The 18,629-nt window shown below is 34.4% G+C and overlaps 1 protein-coding gene across 1 annotated transcript; it reads right to left on the bottom strand.

Moving 5' to 3' along the window:
- Positions 1–1,680: 1,680 nt before the first annotated feature.
- On the bottom strand, positions 1,681–11,123 carry LOC141401801 (uncharacterized). The gene is made up of 2 exons (XM_073982304.1): positions 9,374–11,123; positions 1,681–1,804 (listed from the first exon to the last, which is right to left on the bottom strand). The coding sequence occupies exons 1-2, from the start codon at positions 11,061–11,063 to the stop codon at positions 1,701–1,703; spliced, it is 1,794 nt and encodes a 597-aa protein (XP_073838405.1). The 5' UTR covers positions 11,064–11,123; the 3' UTR covers positions 1,681–1,700.
- Positions 11,124–18,629: the final 7,506 nt, after the last annotated feature.

Here is an 18,629-nt window from a genome sequence, read left to right as displayed (position 1 = left end):
TAACAAACATTTCAAATTTCCTTGAGTTTTTAACAGCGTGTTATTTCCAAACCTGAGCAGGGGGAATGTTAAAAAATTTAATTGTTCGTGAATTTCAGCCCTAAGAATCATTCCTAGAATCTTCGTATGTTCTAAAAAGTTGTTTATTGAAATCTTAGGTACATTTTTGTGGTTGACGGTGTCCTCAATTTTTGAGCGGTTGTATATCTTTGAACCCGAGTCGGAGAAAAAAGTATAAAAATGAGATATTTTCAAAAGATTTTTGCTATTTTTACCATTAAGAACATTTTATAGACATTACGCATATTCGAAAATGTTGTTTATTGATGCCATTGCTACGCTATTTTGGTTGACTGTTCTCTTGAATTTTGAACGGTTTAATATCTACGGAACAGAATCCTAGAAAAGAGGATAAAAATCGCAATTCTTTAGCTATTTTGACCATTAATATCCGTTTCTAGAGAGTTAAAATATTCTAGAAAGATGTTTATTGAGATCTGAGGTACATTTTTGTAGTTGGCTGTTTGCTTCAAATTTGATCGGTTTAATTGCTGTACAACAAAACTTGAGAAAAAATGTAAAAGAAATTTGACCATGGCGATTTTGACCTTGCAGATGAAGTTTGATGGATTATATGTGTTCAAAATTTTTTTCTTTAAGACAAGAGCTACAACTTTGCCTCTGAGATAAATTCAAATTTCTTAACGGTTTGGAAGATATAGTCCTGACTAAATGACCCTTTTTACATCAAAGCCTCAAACCTTTAGAGGCCTATAACCACGAAAGTTGATGAGATACGGAAAAACGGCGAGACACGTGTCCTCTCTTTTTTGGTCTTCTATCCCGCTGCGGTGTCAGAATATGGTTAATAATTTTCGTGTTGCACAGTGTTATAATAACAAAATTTTTAAATAAAATAATGATAGGTATTACCACATTCGCCAGCAAATGTTAAACGAGTTTTCAGCCAAGTAAATCTTCACAAAACGAAATATGTATCGAAATTCTTTTCATAAGCATTCGATGTAGATTATACTTAATAAAATACATTGTTTCACAGATTAATTAAACACGACTTGTTAAGAATGTTAACTCAAATATTTATTTACAAAATCGTTTAATTAATCATTTAATTCAATACTGATTTGAAGTAAAAATATTTTTACTAAGTCGAATAGCCATTTAATGTTTATTTTAATTAAAAATATATTCAAATATAACTAAATATTAACATTTTAATTTTTGACTATTTTGTAAAATAGATTTGACGATTTTAATTTTAAAAATCGTCATTTTGACGATTTGCAATAAAAATAATCTGGCAGCCCTGTTGGTGAAGGCTGCTTTCAACTGAGTATAATTGCTTAAAAAAAAACAAATGTTTTATTTTTAGAACAATTGAGGTGAAGTTATGTTCAATTTCAAAATACTTCCCATTTTTATTTTACTCTCTGCTGGATTTGCACATGCAAACTTCTGATTTGCAGCCACACTTTGCCACGCGTACGAATAATAAGAGTTGTATAAACGCTTACATGTGCACCAACAGCTCTTCGTAATTTTGCTAACAAAAGATGTTTGGCGAAGACAAGCGTTGAACACACAACTCTCGGATTTGTAGTCGGATAGGAAATAAATATAGCTGAATAAATAAATAAAATGATAGACATAAACAAATTAGCAAAATAAATTTTTATTCTTTATAATTCCATTGTTATTTTCAAATTTCTTGATCGATAATGACTTATTTTCATATTCAAATCATGCAGTGTATCGTCCCATGCATTTTTAAGATCCTCAATATCTACAATGAAAAAAAAAGAAAAAAATTAAAACACAAAAAATGGTTTGTTTGAAATGCAGAAATTCTTAGAATTAAAGTAAAAGTTTAAAGAAATTATAGAGCCACTGTAATATACGGCATGAAACTATAAATGTGTTGTCATTAGAAATTATAAACTCTCCTATTTCTGTTGCTAACCTTCACATGCACATTGGATAGTAATAATAATAATTGTTCCACAAAAATCCTCGAAGGGACAAGGGAGACTTCTCGATATCAATGAGTGCACGTCGATTCATATTAATCTCAATGATATGGGACCTACAGTTTATCGCCGAGACCGAACGGCGTGTCCTAAGACACCACTTGTACAGAAGTTTTACATGGCTGAAATACTCAGAAAATGGCCGGAGAATCCAACCTAGCCGGAGAATCGAACTCACCGCCTTCAACGTGAAAGGCTGGTGTACATACCATTGCAATACGGTGGCACCCACATTGCATGAGATGATTCGGTACACGCAAAATAATAAAATCATGCAATTAACTCTATCCGATTATAGATTTTGAGGCAGTTTTAAGTATGAATACATTTTCTCTTAAGAACACTCTAAGGGCTGTTCGAGGATAGTTTGAAAATGTTTACATGAGGTGGTCCTGTTTAGAACGACCTATTGTGACCTATTCATACTTCATGACATAACCGAACGTTAACAAGTAAAAAAGTGGGCCGAAGTTTTATACCCTACACCATGAAATTTTCTGAACTAATATGGAATAATTAGTTTTGTTTCTGCTACGAAAGTAGCAATTCCCACAATTTAGGTGAAGAAGTTCTTTGGCCACTGAGAACCCTAAATAGCCAATTTTAGCTAATTCGGTCAGTTAAAAGCTTGAAAATAACCGTTACATGGAGGAATTTTGTAACTATTAGGAACAATTAATCTTATACGGGGTCAACATTTTCCCGAAAATTTAGAAAAAAAAATTTATGTCAGTCAAAAAATATAGCAAATCCTTCAAAATACCTTAAATCGGGAGATATCGTTATATGGATCCTATACCAAAATATGGACTTATGTAGAAAGTTTTGGTTGGAAAAGTTTTCTGAACTCTGGGAATTTCAAAGCGCTCTCAAACTCCGGAGTCGACTCCGAAAATAAATTCCACCATCTAAAATGTATTAAATACATTCCGGTTCATCTGAATAGAGCCAACCAATCTTTGCCTACAAATACAGTTATATCTGACGGTAGGAGAGGAATTGTAAATTATATTTTTGTGGACATGTAGAGTATATAGTAGCCGATATTTTCAATACCTAACATGTTTCACATATGTGTTAGAATGGTACTTTTTACTCGCTTTATGAAAATATGTCAAAATATTAGCATGTTTTAATGGTTCACCAGGATAGAACCACCCTTAGAATTTACTCAAATCCTTTGTCAGTCCTTTCCTTTCCAAAAAACTATTTATAATTACAAGCTTCGTTCCCGTACTTTTTAATGGTAAAACTCGTAAAAGAGAGAACTGCAAAAAATTTTTTCTCACACACAAGTTTTTTGAAATAGTTCGGGAACGGAAAAATGGAAAATACGTCAAAAAAACTGGAACAAATTTCAAAGTCGGCGTATCAGCCAATCAGACGCCGGCAACCATGTTACTATTTTTTTACTCGCCCAAATTTGTAGTGTAAAAAGTTTTTTTTTTAAAGAGAACGTCATTCAGCGCCATTTTTGTTTAAAGAGAAGTGAACATTTTACAACTTTTTTGTGTACGGGAACGCTTTTTCTATTAAAATGTGTAAAAGTCGTAAAAATTGTAAAAACTTTTTAGTTCTGGAACACAGCTATAAATAAAGGCCGTGAGTGTTGATTGCCAACAAATATTGTGCAAAAAATTTGTATTAGGGTCTTGGAATTTGAATCGAATGAATCGATGCTTAGCGCTCCAAAAATATTCATATGAAGATATCGATAGCAACAATTTACAAAGTCAAAATTTTATACTGAATTATGTTCCAAATTTTCAAGACTACTATAAAATTACAAACAAGTCACATTTGATAGGTTTATGTATCCGAAACAGAAGAAATATGGTAAAGATAACTCAATCCTTTCCAATCCAAAAATTGATATTTTATCTCAGGAAAGTGAATGCAAATCGATGGGTTCCACACAGTTTCGTTGGCTGTGGACATCTATAGGTCCAAAAAATAAAGAAAATCCCGCCGCCGAACGATCCATGTCACCATCAAGTCCTTGGAATTTCAAAAGGTTCTAAGACATTTGATGTGGAGAAAAATTTAGCGATAGGGGACGGCAGACGTTAATTTTTACAAAAGGAAAGGGTTTAATTTTGATGGTTATGGTGTTCCTACATCTTTTTCTCATGGTATAAGTACCGAAAAGTATTTCTGATCCGTTATTACACAATAAACAGCGCCTATGTTTCTGTGCTTTTCATACAATACGATATCTTCTTAATCAAAGTCCTTGATGTTGACATGAAGGGTTCGGCGATGGGATTTTCTTTATTTTTTGGGCCTGTAGATGTCCACAGCTAACGAAACTGGGTGGAACCCATCGATTTGCAATCACTTTCTTGAGATAAAATATCATTTTTTGGATTGGAAAGGTAGAAATTTGAGTTATCTTTACCAAATTTCCTTTGTTTCGGACTCATAAACCTATCAAATGTGACTTTTTTGTAATTTTATTATTGTCTAGAAAATTTTGAAGATAATTCATTATAAAATGTTGACTTTATAAATTGTTTCTACCAATTTCTTTACAAGAATATTTTTTGGAGCTCTAAGCATCTATTTTCATCAAATTCCAAGACCCTAATGTAAATTTTTTGCACAATATGTGTTGGCAATCAACACTCACGGTATTTATTTATAATTATAAATAGTTTTTTGTTAAAGTTTACCACATCTGATAAAGGATTTGTGTAAATTCTTAGGGTGGTTCTATCCTGGTGAACCATTAAAACATGCTAATATAATTTCGCATTTTTCCATAAAGGGTGTAAAAGGTACCGTTATAACGCATATGTGAAACATGTTCGGTATTTAAAATATCGGCTACTATATACTCTACATGTCCACAAAAATATAATTTACAATACCTTTCCCATCGTCAGATATAACTGTATTTGTAAGGAAAATATTGGTTGGTTCTATTCAGATGAACCGGAGTGTATATGTATACCAATCACTTAGGTTTACCTCGCTGTTATCTACTTAGTGATAATACAAAAAACAAATTACAAAAACCAATTCCAGTGTGAAACCTTAGTACATGGACAGAAAATGACTTACACCCTAATATATACAGAGATCACACAGCTTTAATTGTGGGAAAAGTAAACTTAATCAAGTTATAGTTCAATACTGACCATTTTTTGCACGAGGTAAGAGGTTTTGTCAAGGAAAATGCCAATAACTTTGGACAATGATATTTAGCTGGTGAATTTGTAATTGACCATAATTTGTTGTCTGAAAAATATCTAAATATATTTTGGTGCATATTTTAAATTCTGTGGGGCATATTTCTAAAAATTAGGAACGTTAAACTTGAAAAGCAACTCTTGACCTTTCCATTGATGAAAATTATATCAATACAACGGTTAGATAAAAGAACTACTGTCAAACATAAAAGATTCCATTATCGTTTTGGTTTACCTTCCATGCTATAAAATGTCTCTATCATGATAGACAAGTTTTTCAATCATGATTGAGAAATTCCCATTTGTTATTTAATATTGTGCAAATTACAATGCTGTACGCAGTTTTGAAATTTTTGAGAATTTTCACTGCTACAACATTTTCTTTAGTCCCATTTCCATAGGACTTGTGGTTTCCAAGTAAACTCGTGAACCCCTAAAAAACCCAACCGCAATTTATTTGAAAAGCCCTCCGGCGCTTTTTATACCCTCCACCAAAGTATGGAGGGTATATTAAGATTGTTTTTCTGTTTGTAACACATGGAACTAATCATTTGCGACCATAAAATTCTAAGACGATTTAGCCATGTCCGTCCGTCTGTCTGTCCGTCTGTTGTAAGCACTCTAACGTTCGCAATAATTGATCTAGGGTGCTATATTTATGCACTCGAGCGTCTTTTTCCATAGTCAGGTCAAGTTCGAAGATGGGCTATATCGGACCACTTTTTGATATAACGGTACCTCCCGATTTTCGGTATTTTGTGAATTTTAACTACATTTTTTGACCGAACTACCTGTAATTTCACGTTTGGGGTTCCCAGTGGTCAGAAAACATCTCCACCAAAAACCGCCAACATAGGTCCATGTTTTGGTATAGCCCCCATATAATGGTACCTCCCGATTATCGGTATTTTAAGGAAATCAGCTAAAATTTTTGACCGAACTACCTGTAATTTGACAGTTGAGGTTCCTAGTAATCACAAAATATCTCCACCAAAAACTGTTAACATAGGTTCATGTTTTGGTAGAGCCCCTATATAACGGTACCTCCCGATTTTCGGTATTTTTTGGATTTTAACTACATTTTTTTACCGAAGTATCTGAAATTTCACGTTTGGGGTTTCCAGTGGTCACAAAATATCTCCACTAAAAAGCGGCAACATATGTGCATATTTAGGTATAGGCCACTATATAACTGTACGTACTGATTTTCACTTTCCTATAGCCCCATATAAGGTTCCCTACCGATTGAATATTATTATTATTATTATTATTATTATTATTATTATTATTATTATTATTATTATTATTATTATTATTATTATTATTATTATTATTATTATTATTATTATTATTATTATTATTATTATTATTATTATTATTATTATTATTATTATTATTATTTTTTTTCATCTATGAACACTGTAGTTTCAAAATCCGCAAATACTTCCTAGGTGTAAGCAACTTTCATTCAAAGTTAGTTCAGGAGCACCGTGTTCGACAAAAATCGCCGAAAGCAAGTTATAATGTCTTTGGTAATGATGTGTCGCAATCACATAAAATAAATTTCTGGGAAAAATAGTGCCCGGAGGAAGTGGTGTAGGGTATTACATGGTCGAGCCCGTTCGCCGGTAGCCGTCTCTTAATTGTTTCATTATTATTTTTTTATCAGATATAGATCATGTTCGAATATTGACTATATCGATCCAGTCCGGAAGTTACCCGAACTCCAATACAAATTTTCGGAAAAATGCATTTTAAGTCCTGTTCTCGTGTCGCTTTGATTTTTGTTACAACAACCTGTATTCGCTGCCCCCATTACGTCAGTAAAAGTTTTTTCAGGGGCAAGTACATACTTCCTGAAAAAATTATCTGAAAGCTAACAAAACTCCTTCCTACACCAAATGTAGAGGGTGGTCCGCACGACAATTATCGAACTGAATACTGTGTTGTTGCAAACTTTGCACATCGTTATATTTCTGCAAGGCTTAGAAAAAGTTCGAGGTACCCTACTAAGTTCAAAAATATTTGCTAACATGACACGCCTGATATATCACAAACGGAGCAACCGATAAGGTCTAAACTTTGAATCACGCAATATTTTGTCCAAACTTAGTATACGTTCGAAAAGTGCACCGATTTTGTCCAAACTTAGTATAAGTTCGAAAAGTGCACCGATTTTGTCCACTCCGTAGGGTACCTCACAAAAGTTAAACATTTTTGTTTAAGTGCAGTTTAAGGTTTGTTCGAGGATCCTTTGGAAATTTTTACCGAAGGTATTCTTTCTAGTCCTGTTTACAGCTATATTATGTTTGTGGACAAGTCCATGCTTGCTGAAATAATTGTCCAAAAGCTCTTAATTTTACGGAGACCAACTGAAATGACTGGTGGGATAGATATATATTGAAAGGAATGACTCTCAAAATAAGACCCACATCCAAAATTTACTATGTCGGTCCATTCCTTCAGATACCTCCTCCGCAACATTAATGAGCTTTAATCCTAATCTTTTTTTGTGTCGGCATGTTCATATGTCCAAAATTCCAAAAATCTCTTAAATACATAATTCTTTAGGGAAACAAGTAAGAACGGGCCGAACTTGTTATACCCTCCACCTCAAGTTGTATTGAAGTAAAATGGAGACTTAATACTAAATTTCAGAAATTTCGGTAAAACAATGTGAGGCACCATTCTATCTATGGGGGCTATTTCAAAACGTCGATCTATACCGACAAATTTCTGACGGAAAGTTTTTAGGCTCAAAGAAGACTAAATACCAAATTTCCTATATTTCGGTAAGACAATGTGGCTAAAACTAAAAAAATACCGAAAATCAAGAAGTAAGCGTCTATGGGGATATAGGAAGACGTGGACCTATACTGATAATACTCTTCTGGAATATTTTATAACTCTTGGAAGACGAAATAACGAATTTCTGCCATTTCGGTTGGATATTGACGTCACAATCCTCCGTATTACGAAAATCCGGAGGTACCGTTCTATGGGGGCTATATCGAAACGTGGACCTATACCGACGAATTTTAGTCAGAAATGGGGCAATATGAAAGCGTGGACCTGTACAGACATATTTCTGGCGAACAGTTTTATATGACATTGAAGACTAAATACCAAATTTCAGCCATTTTGGTGGAATATTGAAGACACAACCTTCAAAATACGAAATATCAGGAGGTACTTTTCCATGGGGGCTATATGAAGGCGTGGACCTATACCGACAAATTTAAAGGGGAAGTTTGAGTACCCCCAACGAAGTCTAAATACCAAATTTCAGCCATTTCGGTGGAATATTGAGGCCAAAACGTTCAAAATACCGAAAATCGGGAGGTAGCTTTCCATGGGGGCTATATGAAGCCATGGACCGATACCGACAAAGTTCGTTGGTCCGATACCACCAACGTAGACTAAGTACCAAATGTCAGCCATTTCGGTGTGATAATGAAGCTAAAACCTTCAAAATACCGAAAATCGGGAGGTACCTTTCTATGGGGGCTATATGAAGGTGTGGACCGATACCGACAGAATTCTGGGGGAAAGTTTTATACCCCTAAAGAAGACTACGTACCAAATTTCAGCCATTTTGGTAGGAAAATGAAGCTAAAACATTAAAAATACCGACAAAATTCTGGGGGAAGTTTTGTACCCCTAAAGAAGACTACGTACCAAATTTCAACCATTTTGGTAGGATAATGAAGCTAAAACTTTAAAAATACCGAAAATCGGGAGGTACCGTTCTATGGGGGCTATATCAAAACATGGACCGATATATCCCATTTTCAATACCAACCATCCTGCAAGTAATAAAAACTTCTGTACCAAATTTTGACTCTCTATCTTTAAAATTGTGAGCTGTATCTTGATTTCAACAGACAGACGGACGGACGGACAGACGGACATGGTCAAATCGACATAGAATTTTATGCTGATCAATAATATATATACTTTATAGGGTCTCCGACGAATATTTCGATGTGTTACAAACGGAATGACAAATTTAATTATATCCTCCATATGGTGGAGGGTATAAAAAGAGTATCAATTCAGACAGACTGACGGTATATCTCTGTCGGCAAAGCCGACTAATACTTTTTTATTTCTTACTTAAATAATTTCACTTACCCACAAGAAATCCACAAATACGAAATTGTTTCAACGAATTCTCCATCACAGGATACCTCAAAAGGCTTCGCAAAAACATGGGACTGAACATATCCCAATATTCTCCGTAAAAGATAATTCTCATTTGTCTATTTAACGCTAACAAATCCATCCAGAATTCTTGAGCCGTCTTAAAAATATGATGAGGTATAAAAATACTTTCCAATGTGCTGTGAATGCCGTATGCATGTGTTGGCACATCTGAGCCATCTTCTATAATATCAAATGTCCGCAGAGAGAAACTTTTCAATGTCAGGTTCCTTATCAACAGCAAAAAGAAACGCCAAGAAAATCCCTTGCACGAAGAAAATGACAATTCTCGCAAAGTAGACATTTTCAGAATTTTATGACGTATCATTTGATAATTCGGTATGTGAAGGACTCGTAAGTTTGGACATTTATCATTTATCCAATCATCATTCACATTGCCATTTAACCATTTAAGAATCAATAGATTTTCCATAGGGCCCACAGACATTTGTAGAATATCGGAAATTTCATTAAAATAAATGGTGTTTATTTCCAGCTCCTGTAGTGTGGCTGAAATTCGAATATCGATTACTGTTCCCAATATGCGTGTGTGATGTAAGGAGAATGATATCAACGAGAGTTCACCCAGCACCTGTTGTAGATTATCTGCTGTGAATCCGCCACAATTGAGAAGAGACAAATGCCTTAAGCTTTTCATAACGCTAAAATCTTCTACGAAAAAATCACAATTCTCCAAAGACAACCTTTGCAGTTTCTTGCAACGAAGGGCCACCAGTTCCAGCACCGATGAATTTACCACAGTATTGCAATTCAAAACATTGATGGTGAGATCGATTAGATTTGAAAAGTCTTTAAGGTGATGTTTAAAATCGGGCCAAAAGTCCAATGAAATAATCCCAACATTTAAGACCATGACACTGTCTCCGTGCGTAATGCGCACGGTATCGGCACCATTATCAATAATTTTAAAATTTTTTAAAATCAAAGTTCTCAAGCGGAGCTTCGAAAGCGTTCGGTGCAAAGTTGTACACTCAATTTCCGGTTGGACCGTATCTTCCTCGCATTGTACCACAAGCTCTCGCAAAAAGGGCAATTTTTCAAGGTGTTCAATAGCTAAATTTATACCAGGTATTAGAACAGACAACTGCCTACAGGTGCACTCAATAAACTCCAATTTTTGTAACTGCATACAGCTGGAAACCAACAGCTTTAACTGGCCATTCGATACAATCAGACGTTTATAACATATGTAACGGAGATTGCAAAATAATTGAACATTTTGAAACGATACACCGAGCTTCTGTTGATAGCTTAGATATTCAGAATATAAGCGTAAGTTCCGCACCACTGGGGCAACTTCTTCGAGAAAAATGTTGCACTCATCACCTTTCAAAGCCGTTTTATATTCAATTAACTTTTCTAATTTTCTATCGATAATTTCTGTATTCGATCGATCGGATCGTGTGTTCGTTATAATTGTAACGTACGGTGTTTTAAAGACATTCAAATAACGAAATTTTTTCATCCACAACGATTTGACGATAACTCGGCGCCATAATTTACATACATTTAAACACTTAATTTGCTCCTCTAAATGCAGGTATTGGAAAATATGTTCCACAATGTCTTTGTTTTTTAGTAGTTCCCGAAATGAGCTCATAGCTAGTTGTATCTAATCGCTTAGTTGAAGACAAGTTATTCTCATGTACTTGGGGACAATGATTAAATAAATCGATTGTTGTGGTTGATTACTCAATGTATTGTGTTCTGCTACATGACAATCAGAACACAAATAGCTTTGTGGTTTACATCTGAACGATGTCTAAGAGAAGAGAATACAAAAAGACACACTTACTCAAAGCAAAAATGTGGCACGCCTTTAAATAAACTTACAAATCTTAAAATAAACAAGTCAGACGGGCCGAACTTTTAATGCTCTCCTCCACGAGTTGTATTGAAGTAAAGTGGATAGTACTAAGTTCTTATCCCACGTCAAGGTTCTTTCCTAGTACAGGTGGAAAATGCTACCAGAAGAATATCACTTTCTTTTACACGAGATTTAATACGACTTGGAAAATTCGAAATACCATGTTACTGTTATTCTATTTGGACGATGTGTGTATAATTTTAAAATACGGAACCTCGGAAGGTACATTCATATGGGGGTATATACCAAAATATGAAAATGTATTGATGCGTGGAGGTTTTCTACCCATTTGGAATACGAAATACCAAGTTACAGTCACTTCGGTAAAAAGTTCCTTTGAAAGGCCTCACATCGATCGGTATCGTTCACAATCCAATCTGAGAACCCGCTATATAAAATTACAGTAGCATCGGCCAGCCTAAAATTTTTGGAGATACGTTTCTCAACCAGGAGGAACCTTAAATTTGCAAAGTAGAGCTATTTTAGTCGGAAATTTAGCTAAAGTTTTCAAAATAGCTAAAATCCTTCAAAAATGCCGAAAATTGCATAAATGGTGGAAAGTTTTATACCGTTGAGGGGTAAATGCCAAATTTAAGCCATTTCGGTTGGAAATGTAAGCTTCAACCTTCAAAATACCAAAAAATCGTGAGGTACGCTTCTATGGGGGCTATATGAAGACATGTAACTGGAAAATCTCTTCTGGAATATTCCATAGCACCTTGAAAGACTAAGTACCAAATTTCAGTCATTTTGGTGGGTTATTCAGGCCATATCCTTCAAAATACCGAAAATCGGGAGGTATCATTCTTTGCGGTGTTATGAACAATGTCAGCTTGAAGGGGCTATAAAAATGTTGACCTATATCAAAAACAATATGTGAAATTAAAACAATTAGGTTTGATAGGAATTCTGTGCGAATTTAAAATATATAACTTAAAACTCTGTATTGAATTAAACAGGCATACTGAAATCGACAAAATAAATTAATTATTGTGGAGCCCAAATGATAGTAAATATCCTCTGCATCATCCTCTAACGGTGCACCTTTACTACATTTTAATGAAAACCACTTACACGTGGGAAATTTTTGTGGATTCTGAAACAGCAATGTTCAAAAAGGAGAAAAATACGAAAACAAAAAATAAGTCGTCGGAGCGTTTTTTAAATAAATCGCGGTCAAATTTCACATTTTAGAGTTTTTTTTTTGGTTTTTACAATTTAGCTCGGAAACCGCTAAACCGCAGTGATAGGACCTGCCGTTTCCAAGCATAATCTTGAAAACCCAAAAAACCCAAAATATGTGAACTTTAACCGCGATTTATTTAAATATTGTTCCGTCGACTTTTTCTTGTTTTTGGATTTTTCTCATCTTTTGAACATTGCTGTTTCAAAATCCGCAAAAATTTCCCAGGTCTAAGCGATTTTCATTAAAATATAGTTAAGGCGCACCGTACATGACACTGTTATATAAGGGGATACAGTCAGTGCATTGACCATATTTGAACTTCTATATCCCAAAAATGGTAGAACCTACGAAAATATCATAAAGGTCAATCTTGTAGAGAATTTTCACTCCTTAAAAATTTTTCTTTAAACCCATTCCGATAAGACTGGTGGTTTCCAAGCCAAATCGTGAAAACCTAACCAAACCCCAAAAATATGAACTTTGACCGCGATTTTTTTAAAAATCCATCCTGCGATTTTTTTGTTTTTTGATTTTTCTCATTTATGAACATTGTAGTTTCAGAATCCGAAAAACTTCCCAAGTGTAAGCACTTATCATTTTAAATTAGTTAAGACGCATAATATGAATAAACTGATCAACAACATTTTTTGTTCATAAATTGTTCATATAAGAAATAAAATATACCGTGTATTAATAAACTTGGGAAAAAATTTGCCCGGAGTCGAGTTATTTTTTTCGACTCAGACTCGGACTCCGACTCCAACAAAATTGCACGACTCCGACTCCGAAACCCCGACCGAGACATTTCAGATAGAAAATTGTATACCCCCAAAGAAGACTAAATGCCAACTTTCAGTCATTTTGGTTGGATATTAAGGCTACCAGTGTTTCGGAGTCGGAGTCTACTAGTCGGAGTCGAGCAATTTTACTGGAGTCGGAGTCTGAGTCGAAAAAAGTATCTCGACTCCGATTGCCGGCAATTTTTTTCTACATTATAGAAATATTAATCCATATTTATATTAGGGAATTTTCCTTTCGGCAATTTGTAAGTATGAAGGAGAGAGAGGTGAGGCATGAGGTAACTCTTTACCTCTCAACACCCTCTCTCACCAACAAACTGACAATTGCCGCAAGGAAAATTGCCTAATGTAAATATGAACTAATATTAAATTCGGAGCACCAAATTTTTTCAAAAAATCGTTATTTATTTTAAAAGACAGATATAAGAAAACAATTAAGCAAACGGTATACTAGGTTAGAGGGCGATTCATAGGATATCTTCTACCCTTTGAAGTCAAATCTATTCATCTCTATTTTGATTACAAAATGCATGTTGAGAATAGTTTATGGTCCAATTGATGCTTTAATTGGATACAAGCAAAAGTAAAGTTCTATGATATTCGAATTATAATTGGCCATTTAACGTCTTCTGTACAAGTTCTACAAGTCTTCTGTCAGAAGACTTACTGGTCTTCCCACAAAGGTCTAGATTGAAGAGCTTTTACATAAAATTAAATAAAACCTTGATTATTAGATGATTCTATAAAAATCTAGAAAGGACATCAGTAGTGGGATTCTGTAACTTCTTAGCGACAAAATTAACGACAAATGTCGGTAGTTAACGATAATTTTCGGTAAGTGCTATTCTGTATACAAATTTAAACGATTTTTGTCGGTAAATTTTGTCGTTAATTACCGACAATCATTCTTAAGTTAACAACCAAAAAATGTAGTCGTTAAGTGTTAAAGACACTACATTATTGCAATATTTAGCTGATTTATTTTAACAACGGCGTTTTTATATGAACATGTTATGTTAATAAAGAGGGTACACAAGATAAATTCCGCCTTATTGAGAAATATTTTCTTAAGGCATTTACATAGGGGTTAACTATGTAGTATAACATAGGGCAGCTTTGCCACTGTTGTGCTTTCGTCAGCGCCGATTTTATAGAAGCTGCATAAAGATCACCAAGAGAAAGTTGTAGATCTTCGATTAACTCAAAACTTTCCCTTGGACGATCTTCATGTAGCATCAATTAAATCGGCGCTGGCGAAGGCGCAACAGTGGAGAATCTGCCCCATGCTACTCTATCCTTATTATTAAAGAGGAAAAACGTTAGCTAAAGCTTCAAAAGAACTCAAGTGTGGTACTGTTATATAAGACCTATACCAATACTCTTACCCCTACGAGACCAAAACGTTTATAGTATTCCTATAACCTACTTTGTTCTGTCGTAATATTATTGATTTAAACTTAGCATCACTAATAATCAGAATGCTAAAAATGGCGTATATGTTCAGATTTCCGAACTTTTCATACTCCCCTCTATGAGAAATTCCGTTTAATGTGGGCGTGAATTGAATATGTGAATACATAAACTCAAATGAGGGTAACGTGGATCCACGTACATCATTGCAGGGACTTAAGTCATGTCAAATTTCAAAGCTCAATATTTATATGGCAAAAGCAAAATTAACTTTTAACATGCAAAAAAATACATTTCACTTCAAAAATACATTAATAAATATCAAAATATAATATGTGACAATTTGCCTTCCCATCGATATTCGTCGGTATGTTCTAACTATTTCTACAATCGTTAACATAAAGTTACAGAATAGCACATTAGTTTATTCAACCGAATATTTTTGTTAACTATCGATGTCGGTTCGATATTTAAATAAGTAAGCAAAGGCTATAGTCGGACGGGGCCGACCATGTGATACCCTACACCACAACCTATAGGAATTAGCTATGTGCAACCGCCTTGCAGGCCATTAAGTTGTCTACGGTGGCAAAATACCCCTTTGTAATGTTGGCGATATCTCCTGAGTATTTCAGCCATGAAAAAACGTCTCTACAAGTGGCAACTTAGGACACGCCGTTCGGAGTCGGCGATAAAAACTAAGTCACATATCAATAATGTAATATGAATCCATTGATATAAGAGAAGCCTCCCTTGTCTTCACTAGGATGTTTGTGGAAAAATATATAAGTTATACATTTCTAAAAAATATTCGAAAATCCACATTGATTAGCCCTGTCTTTGAATATAAGGATCCTTTTTTGAATAACCAATAATAAATAAATATGTTTATATACCATCCAATTTGGTGTATTTTTGATAATTAGGAAAATTGCGCGTTTATTGAAGATCTATCGTACAAAAATTGTTCATATTCAATAACACACCAAAGAAGATAGTATAAGTCAGCTGCGGTGGTATATCCTCAGCCTCTGCCGTATAAAAATTTATTTATTTTGTAACACGAGTTTGCTTCAAAGTACGTGGAATCTGTAGGTATCGTAATATGGGGCTATACCAAATCAATTTTAGTAAGCTAACTTCTGAGTTTTGGAAAAGTTCGAGAATTATTTTTTCCGATTTTTAATTTTCTTCTTCTCAGGAAGTCTGACTTATCCCGGAAAAGGGACCAGAATAGGGACCGTGAAAAGAACCTTTTTAAAAAAAAAATTAAATCAATAATCAAATAGATCCGATACGGGTCCTCAAGCTGCACTGTTCCCAAATTTCGTGTGGGAGGTACTCGAAGGACGGACCGATATAGTCCATATTCCGAGAGGACACTTAAATTTCTCTTTTCCGAATTTTGTGTGGGAGATACCCTAAGGGGTGGACCCATCTAGTCTTATCCGATCTATATCTGGAAGGAATAATAGTAAATGGAAAGTTTGTAGCAAATCGGCTGCTCACTTCGCCAGTTATCGTTCACACAAATTTTCGAAAGCAATTTTGAACTTTTTTGGGGGAGGAGTGGACCGACATAACCTACGACTACATTCGAACATAAACAAAACTTGGGCAAAATATTACGAAGTACAAAATTTGGTTCGAATCGGTAGATCAGTTCGAGAGTTATCGAGCGCACCAGCCAGCTAGACAGTGAGAGAGACAGGTGAACGGACAGGGCTAAATCGACTCCAAATCGTCTGAAACGAATTTCGACCAAACATTCTTGGGGTCTAAAACCATTATTTCGATGAGACACATCTTTGGTCGTATTTTGTATGTATCCCCTTTACTCAAAATCCTGAGGTATAAAAAGTATTTGTATAAAAAATCCAATAGGACAATTGAACCGAAAATTTCTCTGTCATGATAGAGACAATGTGTAGCATGGGAGGAAATTGTGGTTATCTACACAAAACCCATTATATATTGGCCAGTAGGCCCATTATCTAGCAGACACGTTATTGCAATTTGCATCAGGAGGAAAGGACCACAAATAAAATTTGTATATGTTTCTTACAAAAGTAATGGTCTATTTCACCCGTTAAATAATATCAGATCATCATGCAAAATTATAGGCATTTTCTTCAACATAAACTATTACCTCGTGCAAAATTTCGTGACTATTGAGCTATAATTGCAACCAATTGAGCTATAATAGCGTGTTTATGATTACACTACAAACAAAAAAACTGGTTATATTAGGCTCTAACTCTGATATCCGATCACGTACATCAGCATAATTGACATCAATGGGAAGGTCAAAAGATCGTCTTCCAAATATAACTCACGAGGAATGAATGTGTCTTTCAGGAACAACGATATAAACTGTATATTAAAAATTTTCACAATTTTCACACAAAAGTTGTGGTCCATTTAACCCTCTAAATATTATCTGATTGCCATCTCAAATTGCAAGCTTCTTCTTTGTCATATACTCTTACCTTATATAAAATTTCGCGTTGATCGGACAATTATTGCAACCTACAGAGCCGCTAGAAAATTGAATAAATATTATGTTTTTGGTCCATTTCACCCTCTAAATATTTCTCGATCATCACCAATAAGAATAGGGATCTATTCTGGCCTGAACCCGACCTCCATACAAAATTTCGTGACGATCGGTCCATAATTACGGCCTGGAGCGTGTTTACAATTTATAATGGACAGACGGACGGACAGACACACATCTCAAAATCGCTTTATCTCGTCGAGATATGAAGATTGGTATACCACATTGGGGGTCTCCGACGAATATTTCGCGGTGTTACATGAATTTTTACCAAAACAAACTTATAATACCCTTTCCACATTGTGGTGTAGGGTATAAATACATTAATATATATCAAAATATAATATTTACAATTTGTCTTTCCATCGATATTCGTCGGTATGTGCTAACGATTTCTACAATCGTTAACATAAAGTTACAGAATAGGACAGTTGTTAATTCAACCGAATATTTTTGTTAACTATCGATGTCGGTTCGATATTAAAAAAGTCACAGAATCTAGAAATTTATCCATCGATTTTGTTTTTCATATTTTGTTGGCCCGTTTTATGACAAAAACGTCAGTTTTTTTAGCCAAACATTAACAGCCTGTTCATGTATGTCGATAAGAAAATGAATGCGCAAGAAAAACTACCAAATTTGAGTGTGTTTTTCAAATTTGTATTTTGTTTTGAAGTAAAAGCAAAGGCAATAATATTTCAAAAACTAAAGTTTGGGTGTGTTTCATGCGCACACATTTTCGTTTCGAAATACATAAACTGGGGGTAATATTTTGACCTTTTCTATCCACCATTTCCGTAAAATTTAATATTTTTTTACAAAGTCGATTAGATTTTGATGTTCTTGATATATGGCAATCGGTTTAGTTTCCGAGTTGGCACCGCAAAACGCTTTTATAAAAGGGTTTTCGTATACGGCCATTTGCCACAAAACTTCGTTGTATTTTTCAAATTAAAATTCAGAAAGCAGATTTTTGTTATGTTCTTCCAGATGAAGAAAATCTAAAAAAAGTTCCGTAATTTTCTTGGATAAAATCCATGAAAAATTGCTTTTTAAGGCTCTCGAAGCATTCTAAAATGTTGGCTTACATCCATTTTAAAACGTTTTAATAAATTGCTTATAATTTTTTCCGCATGCAGTTTTTATGATTTGTATTATCCCTTCATTTTCACATATTTTGAAAACATAAAGATTTTCCACGGGGAAGAGTCCCTTTACTAGTGCGAAGAAAAAAACGCCAAAACCGACAAAAGCTTCTAAATTGTATTTTGTTGCTCTTTTTGAATGTAAGATTCAGTAGAAATAATATAGATATGAATGTTACTTCCTTCCTATTTATGTTCCGT

Source organism: Musca autumnalis, unplaced genomic scaffold, assembly GCF_047663935.1.
Source record: "Musca autumnalis isolate F117 unplaced genomic scaffold, ASM4766393v1 scaffold_4, whole genome shotgun sequence".
NCBI lineage: Eukaryota > Metazoa > Arthropoda > Insecta > Diptera > Muscidae > Musca > Musca autumnalis.
The sequence above is the reverse complement of the archived record's forward strand: the minus strand, read 5'-3'. Positions and strand labels throughout refer to the sequence as shown.